Here is an 8,460-nt window from a genome sequence, read left to right on the forward strand (position 1 = left end):
TAAGTTTCCTCCGTGGCTTTTCAGGGCTTGATGGCTCATTTCTTTTAATGCTGAATAATATTCTACTGTCTGGATGAACCAGTTTACTTACCCGTCACCTGCTGAAGGACACCTTGGTTGCTTCCAGGTTTTGCCAGCTATGAATAAAGCTGCTGTAAACATCCTCGTGCGGGTTTTTGTGTGGACATGAGCTTTCAACCTGACTCTGTGGGTAAATACCAAGGAGCACAGTTGCTGGATCTCAGAGGAGCTGGAGATGCCCCCCCACCTGGTGTCTGCTTGGTGCTCTTCAGCACCACTCCCGGTCCCACCGGGGGGCTCTCACACCCGGGATCGCCCACGCCCTGTCTCGGGCGGCTCTGATGTCCACCGAGAGGGTCAGAGGAGTCCAAGGGGCTCCCAGTCCTGACGCGTCTCCTTTCTCGTCACCTTGTCATCTGGGGGCCGGGGCTGGGGGCCCATCCTCTTGGAGCCCCCCCTTTTGTAGGCCCCAGCCCGTGCACCTCAGTCACCCTTTCCCTGGTGAGGACGGCTCCCAGTGCCGGCCAGGCGGGCACTCCTGGGCTTTGCAGTGGCCTGACCACATCCCCTGTGGGCGGACACACTGAGCCCACACGCGGTGCCCCAGGTTGACGTGCTGCCGTGGGCCTCGGGCCTCCTCGGCCGTGCGTCCCCAGGAGCACCCAGTATGCGGAGATTCCCGTGAGGCCGCCGAGGTCCGCGTCTGGGTGCCGAGGCCTGGGGCTCAGAGCTTCTGGGTTCAGGGATGAGAGCCTTTTCTAAAATGAATTTTTAAAAATTGTGCACGTAAAATGTCACTTGCTGGGATAAGACCAGTGACACAGAAGCATCTTCAGAAGAGGGTGACGCCACCTCCTCTGCCCCCGTGACGGTGTGTGTGGCGCCCTCAGACAGTCCTTCTCATTGACTTGGCTTCTTTCTGATTTTTTTTTTTTTAATTAACGTAAGAAACAGTTTTAAAAGTTGGGGATGCGCCCCCCCAAAAAGTATAAAAGCACCGTCTTCCTCCCTCCCCTCGGCCCCCCTCAGGAGGCTGGAGGAACCCTGAGGGCCTGTGTTCCCCATCCGCAGCCGTTCCCAGCTCTGGTTTCCCTGGTATCCGCACACAGCATGAGGCGTTCCCAGACAGACAGATGTGGAACTCATTTGCTGGATTCCGAGGTCCTGCTTTACCCCGGACGGGATTCCTGGCACCAGGGGAGGAGAGATAAGCAGCGTGCAAAGACCGTTGCCATAAAGACGCCTGATTTGTCCGTGGAAAGTCCAACAGATGCGCTGTCCTGGACGAATCCCCGTGCGGGGGTGTCGACTGCCTCACCCACTGCTGCCCACTGGCCGGGAGCTGGGTGGCCCGAGGGCGGCTTCTGGCCCCATGACGGCCGTGCTGCCGCAGGCCTGTGCGCCCTGGTTCCCCAAGTCTGCGGTGGCCGGCGTCGTATCTGTTCTGCAGATGAGGAAACTGAAGCTCGGGCGGTGCCTGGCCTTCCCCGGGCCGCGGCCAGCACGTCGTGGAGCCGGGCTTGGACCGCGGGGAGCCGCCCAGAGCGCGGGGCTCAGGCTGCGTCGAGGGCACCTCGGGTGGAGGCTGCTGTCTTCACACCTTCCTGTACCTGCCTCCTCGTGTTCTTTTTTCAGTTGCCCTTTAACTTACGGGAAGTGATGCTGGTTCCCGATTATGGCTGTGATACTGTTTCTTTTTTTTTTTTTTTAAAGGTTATTTGAATTTATTTATTAATTTATTTATTTATGGCTGTGCTGGGTCTTCGTTTCTGTGCGAGGGCTTTCTCTAGTTGTGGCGAGCGGGGGGTCACTCTTCATCGCGGTGCGCGGGCCTCTCACTGTCGCGGCCTCTCTTGTTGCGGAGCACAGGCTCCAGACGCACAGGCTCAGCCGTTGTGGCTCACGGGCCCAGTTGCCCCGCGGCATGTGGGATCTTCCCAGACCAGGGCTCGAACCCGTGTCCCCTGCATTGGCAGGCAGACTCTCAACCACTGCGCCACCAGGGAAGCCCTGTTTCTTTTAAGATAGATATTTATTCAAATAAAATAGCGCTTCCTCTCCCTGAACTTGGTGTCAGTGGGATCTGAGAGCGACTGCCCACTGCACGGCTGGCCTTCACACGGACACGCTTGTGTGTCCCCTCCCCTGTCGGGCTGGACGCGCACGAGCTCCGGTCTCTGCCCGGCGCAGCTGCGAGTCCCTGGCGGGGGCTCCTCTCTCACCAGGCGCCGTCCCTACTGAGCCGCTGACCCTGACGTCCCCCATCCCCACCCCGGGCCGCACCGTGGGCGCGGGGCCAGCGGCCCACAGCCCTGATCTGTCTGCTCTGACCCCCACCAGGGTGTGGATTCTGGGGGGCGCCCGTGCCTGCCGTTCTCCACTGCGCAGGCTTCCCGACCCTCTAGCGGAGTCCGGCTCACAAGCAGGAGGAGTGGGTGACGGCCCGAAGGATGGAGGAGAGGGAGGCGGGCCGTGTCCCTGGGGAGGGCGAGGCCCGCACAGGCGGCACAGGCGGGACCGCGCCTCCCGGCTGTGACATCGCCTGACCAGGTCAGGGGGGCTCTAGGCCAGGCTGGAGGGGCTGCTTCAGGGAGTGGGAAGCCCAAGGCCCTGCTTCAGGGAGTGCGTTCTCCTCGACCATGGCTGGTTTCTGTCTCATAAAGGTCACGCGTGCCCGTTGTCGAAACCAAAGAGCTGATTTGGGTTTCGACTCTGTAGAAAAATGTACAAAATGAAAAGTGTTGAAAGGAAAACGGGTCTTCCGTAACCCCTTCTCCCCCAGACTCCAGCAGTGACATTTTTCTCCTGCATCCTCCCCGGCCGATTCCTGTGTGACCTGATTTATTTTTAGAGTTGGGTCAGAATCGATGAGAAATTTGGGGAATGTGACCCAGAGTTCTGGCAAGTGTGTTTTTCCAGCCCCCAGAATTCCGGCTCTCAGTTCCCTGAGGATGTCTAAGCTGCCTTCACGGCCGTCTGGGAAACGAGCTTGGACAGCGCGACTATTCCAGGGCTGCGGTGGTTTCGCTGGGATGGGAAGACCCGGGCGTGTGCTGGTCGCGCCTGTGGCCCGTGTCGTGGGAACGCCGGGCCCTGCGGGTTGGAGGTCCCACCCCATCGAGTCCATCCGCCCGTTTCCCTCGCTCCCCGCCCTCGGGCTTGGCGGCTGTGCCTTCCCAGGACAGGAACGTCCTGCCGTTGCGTCAGGGCTTGGGGGTGGCGGCCTGGCAGCCTCGGCTGCTGCAACAAAGAGCCCCCGAACCACTGCGGTGGAGAATAAGGAAGTGTCTGTCTTGTGAAGTGGTGACCCCACGGCCATCACGGGCACCCCTGAGGGCTGTGGCTCTGTCCCGCGTGGCCCTTCCTCTCGTGGCCCCACTGCCCCTTGGCGCCCGTGGCAGACGTCCCCCAGTGGAGGCTGGGCTGCCAGCAGCGGGAAGAGAGTGTGGTGCAGTGCACACCCCCTTGGGGACAACGTGGTCCCATGGCCACGTGCTCCTGCAGCCCTGGGACGTGGGAGGACCGGGCGGAGTGGCCGGCCTGTTCCCTGTTGGTTCTGCTTCTTCGGGGCTCCCCCCGAGGACCTTTCATCTTCATGCCATCCAGCCTGGAGGGTCTGTTATTACATCAGTCTTACGGGTGCGCGTACATCCTCTGTGTCAAGGTCCCTAGTGGGAAAGCTCCGTCCATCCCAGTGGAAACAGATTTCATCTCGTCAACCTGCCTTCGATCGTAAGATGGGCCGGTCCACATGTGACCAGGAGAGAAATGCTGCCAGTGACCATGGGGGATACGGTTTGTTCCAGAGAAGACAGAGGGCAGGGAGGTGTCTGCATGGGGCGGGGGACAAGTGAGAAACAGAACGGTGGCCCACCCGAGCCCATCCCTGCTCTTCTGCGCCCACTGAGCCCTAATCCTCACCCCTATCCCAAGCGGGCAGGGCAGAGCCTGAGGAGTGGGAGCCAATCACATTAGTTGCATGTGACCTGCTCTGGCCAGTGAGGGGAGGTTGCTGGGAGCTTCCAGAAGGTTTTCCTGCTGATGGCATGGGGAAGGCATTGGGTGACTCCCGGAACTGTGGCAGCCACGGTGCCAGCACAAGGACTTGACTGAGGCCACCAGAGCAGGAGGCAAGGACAAGCCTGTGTCCAGATATGTCTGTGGGCCGCTGAAGTAGCCAGCCCTGAAAGCCCTCTCGCAGTCTTCTGGTTCTGCGGGAGAGCAGTTACCCTTAGTAGCCTTTAGACACCTTGAATTGGGTTTTCTGTTGTTTGGAGCTTGAAGCATCTCATCAGATGCTTTAAGCCTGGAGTTTCACTGAGTAATTCTGTAAACTGGAACTTCAGTTCCGCCCCTGGGGTCCTGAAGAGGAAAGTGATCCAATTGTAAAATGGAAAATTGTCTAAAATGGGAATGAAAGGCATGTAAGTTCTATAAGTGAAAAGGCATGCATGTAAACGATAGTTAGCTTAATGCAACGCTGTCTCAAGAAAAGCGCCGCAGTGCCGTCATCCCTGGACCTGACTGCCCTCCACTCCAGCGGCAGGTGGGAGCAGGACTCCACTCCTCTCTGTGGGGTCAGCACGGGACCATGTGTCCTGCAGGCCCCGTCCCTCGGCCGGGGTCTGTGGGCGCACGGCCCGGGGAGCGCTCCCGGAACGCCCGGGTCGGGTGGAGATGGTCTGCTGTTTCCAGGTCCCGCTCCATCTGTCAGCCAGCTTCATAAGCACCCCAGACGCCTGGGAGCCGAGCGGCCCTGTGGCTGGAGTGGGGGCCGGCGTGGGTCCGCCCAGGGGGTCCGGAGGTCCCAGTTGCGGCGGGCACTGGCGGGGTCTTCTGACCGAGTGTCTTGCGGCCCAGGCGGAGGGGGTTACCCGTTAACCCGGGCGCGGCCAGGCTAGCGCTTGTGAGGCCGGGTCTGGGTGAGCCAGGGTGAGCCGGGCCCACCTCGAGACAGACCACGCTCCTCTGTGCGTCCAGGACATCGGCAGCGGCCGGTGAGGCCAGTGGGGCTGGCGGGGTGATTCATAAGGCCTTGCTGCTACTCCTCAGGCGTGTGGGGAAGATTCCGGGTTCCGACGAGGCTCCGGCCCCCGGGTCCCCCCAGACAGCAGGCCAGGGGGCTCCGTGCGCGGAAGCCACTGGTGCCGGCTCGTTGCTGCCGAGGCTGCGGCCCCCGAAGGCCGAGTCTCTGGTGTGGAACGCGGCCTCGCCCAGCTGCCTAGGCCGGCGTTAATCATTGAGCCCCGGTGTCGCGGACACCCCGCCTGGAGGCCAGGGGGCCGCGTCGCTTAGCGGGGCGGCGTGACCGCGAGGCCACGCGCCTCCCGTCCTTGAAACTTAAGCCAAGGTCAGCTCGGAGCAGCGCTGCCCTCGGAGGCCCCTCCAGATTCTGCCCACGCCCCGCCCGCAGGCAGACAGCTTGGGGCAGGAACCGGGCCGGTGAGGATGGTGGTGCCCGGGAGGTGCCCTCGGCCAGAGCACGGCCGCAGCTCCCAGACCCCACGCCTCACTTTTAGATGGGGGGCGTGGAGCCAGTGGGAGGGGGATGAGGGCGGGGCCCCTCGGGGGTGACCCCTTGGCGGTGGCCTTGGGCACCCCTGCCTTTGCCCACCCCGACCTAGCCGGCCGACGCTCACGGGTCCCCTTGGCGTTCGCAGGGCACAGCCTCCGTCCTCCAGCGCCGGTCCCCCAGTGAAGAGTATGTGGAGGTGGGGCGCCTCGGGCCCTCCGACTACTTCGGTGAGTCGTGGGGTCCGCTCCCTCCTGGGGTGGCGGCCCTTTCGCGGGGCCCCAGGAGGGCCTGAGATGAGGTCCGCAGGGGCGCGGGAGGACCTGGCCGAGGCCTGGGCGCCCTGACGGCCCGTCCTGGGTGCCGGCTGCCCCAGGAGGGCAGGACGCGGGTCAGGACCAGGCCCGGCGCGGTCTGAGTTCCAGGCGTTGGTGCAAGTGTGTCCCAGCGCTTTGTGGGACACGCTCGCTCCAGATGTTCGCTCAGGTGCGGCCTCGTGTCCTGAGGTTTCGCTTTGCCCCTAAACCCGCAGCCCTGATGCCCCTTCTCGCCCCCAGGGGAGATCGCGCTGCTGCTGAACCGGCCCCGGGCGGCCACCGTGGTGGCCCGGGGGCCCCTGACGTGCGTGAAGCTGGACCGGCCCCGCTTCGAGCGCGTGCTGGGCCCCTGCTCCGAGATCCTGCAGAGGAGCATCCAGCGCTACAACAGCTTCATCTCGCTCACCGTCTGAGCGCCGCGCCTGCTGCTGTCCGCGTGCGCATCCAGCTGAGGCTGGCAGCCGGGCACCGCCCCTCCCTCGGGCCCACCTGGGAGCCAAGGGGTCACCCCCAGAGGTGGCGGCCCCCTCCCCGTCTCCCCTCCCCGTCCCCCGCTGGCTCCTCTTCAGGGCCCCGCCTTCCTCCCCACGTCTTCTGGGGTCAGGGCCCAGCTCTGGGAGGCCCTCCTCGCCGATCAGGCGGGGCAGCTGCCGGCGGCCGACCCCCGTGATGCGCGGCCACCCGGTCTGTGGCCAGGGTGTGGGGCGATGACATCCCAGGGGGTCCCCACAGGCACTCTTGGGCTTGGAGCGAGAAGCTGAGGCTGAAGAGAGAGAGGGTCCAGCCCCTCCCCCAGATGCTCGCCCCCGCCGCCCCACAGAGGGTCCTCCCAAGATGCCAGGGGTGGGGGGGCTCTGGCGGCTTAAGCTAGTTCCGGCCTCAGAGGGGGGGTGGCCCCCAGGAGCCCACGGCATGTTTAGGGGAGTGGGCGTGACCCTCCCCTTTCCTGGAAAGCTGGGCGCACCGACCAGTTCACCTGGCCGTCAGGGGCAGGGGTCACCGTCACTGGGCTGAGACGCCCGGGAGAGGAAGGGCGCGCCGTGTGAGTCTGGGGCGTTCAGAGGTGCGGTGAGCTGCTCCCGGGGCCGGGGGAGGGCCCCGCTGCCTTCCACAGCTCCGCAGAGCAGCCTCGTGGAGACTGGGGAGGAAGTGGAGGGATTTTCTAGAACACATTCTGGATGAAGTTCTCAGGAGCAGAGTCCCCGGTGCGTGATTCTCCAGCAGACACGCCTCCCGTTAACCAGGAGTCTCGCCCTGGTGGGAAAGCCCGTTATCCGAGCCTCGCCTCCCCCATGTGGGACAAATGTGAGTCTCACCAGCCCTGGGCCCACACACCTAAGTCATCAATCAATCGATTCCCCCTGGGAAGTGTCATCAGGCCAGCTCTCACGTGAGCTGGAGGGGCCTGGGGCCCGTGCCTCACGGGACTCCTGGTGACCTGAAGGACAAACGAAATAGTGCAGTTACCCCGATTTGCTCCTGCCCGTGCAGCCCGGGGAGACTGCCTGGTCCGGGGTGACCCCTGCCTTTGCCTGTGGGTGTTCCTGTGGTGTGTAAGCCCTGCCCTGTTTATCGCGATGTTCTGAATGCTGCATGTGCTATTAAATGTGCAATGAAGTACATCTTCCTGACTCCGTGTTTTGGTCTGCAGTCTTTAATAGAAGATTTTATTCCTTTTGTTTTGTTTCTATTGTGATAAAATAGCCATAACATAAAACTTACCATCTTAACCATTTTTAAGTGTGCAGTTCAGGGGCATCAAATACATTCACACTGTTGTGCAGACACCCCACCGTCCGTCTCCAGAACTTTCTCGTCTTCCCAAACTGAGACTCTGCACGCATTAAACACTAACCCCCCTCCCCCTCCCCCAGGCCCTGGCCCCCACCCTCCTCCTTTCTGTCTCTGTGACCCTGACCCCCCCCCCCCCCCAGGGACCTCGTAGAAGTGGAATCACACAGTGTCTGTCCTTCTGCGTCTGGCTCATTTCACTGTTACGTCCTCAAGTTTCATTAGCCTGTGTCAGCGTTTCCTTCCTCATTAAGGCTGAATCATATCCCGTTGTGTGGATGGACCACATTTTCTTTCTCCGTTCACCCGTCGATGGTGATGGACCCTTGGGTTTTAAGCCCTCTATCATGGTCATGATGTGACGGGCTGGCTACGGTTCCCGGGGGCGGGGGCCGGGGGGTGGCAGCGGGGCTGAGCGCTGTGTGGCAGGAAGCAGGCCCCGGGCCCACCCCAGGTGACCACGGTCTGATGGCCTCGGGGGGCCAAGTTTCTAAGCAGCGACTCGGGAACGGGGTGCTGCTGGGGACACGACCCTCGTGTCCGGACTTCGGGGAGCAGCGGGGTTCTGGGCTGAGCCTCTCCTGGCCTCTCCCAAGAAGGCCGCCTCGAGGCCGCCATCAACCCCAGAGCCAAGCAGGGCGCGTGCCACCCGCCCTGTTGCCCAGAGAGCTTTTGGGCCAGTGTCCAGGCTCTGGCCTGTCCGTGGAGGCTGGGAAGGGCCCATGGGAGTTGGCGGGGGCAGCCTACCACGCGGCTTCCCCCAAAGGCTGGACAGAGCAGGCTCCCTGGGAAAGCCGAACGGGGGTTCCAGAATAAAGA

The 8,460-nt window shown here is 62.6% G+C and overlaps 1 protein-coding gene across 6 annotated transcripts in view; it reads left to right on the forward strand.

Annotated features, from left to right (window-relative positions):
* Window positions 1–7,472, forward strand: part of PRKAR1B (protein kinase cAMP-dependent type I regulatory subunit beta) — an 87,100-nt gene extending 79,628 nt beyond the window's left edge. For 3 of the 6 annotated variants that reach the window (XM_082430640.1, XM_082430641.1, XM_082430643.1), the window contains 2 exons: window positions 5,682–5,763; window positions 6,091–7,472. In XM_082430640.1, the coding sequence (XP_082286766.1) occupies window positions 5,682–5,763; window positions 6,091–6,263 (255 nt within the window). In that variant the 3' untranslated portion in view covers window positions 6,264–7,472. Of the gene's footprint in view, window positions 1–127; window positions 1,714–5,681; window positions 5,764–6,090 lie in introns of those variants that run through there. The other 3 variants (XR_014254911.1, XR_014254912.1, XR_014254913.1) reach the window with 3 other exon arrangements.
* The last annotated feature ends 988 nt before the right edge of the window (window positions 7,473–8,460 follow it).

The sequence above is a fragment of the Balaenoptera physalus genome (assembly GCF_965194825.1).
Source record: "Balaenoptera physalus genome assembly, chromosome: 16".
NCBI classification, from domain to species: Eukaryota; Metazoa; Chordata; class Mammalia; order Artiodactyla; family Balaenopteridae; genus Balaenoptera; species Balaenoptera physalus.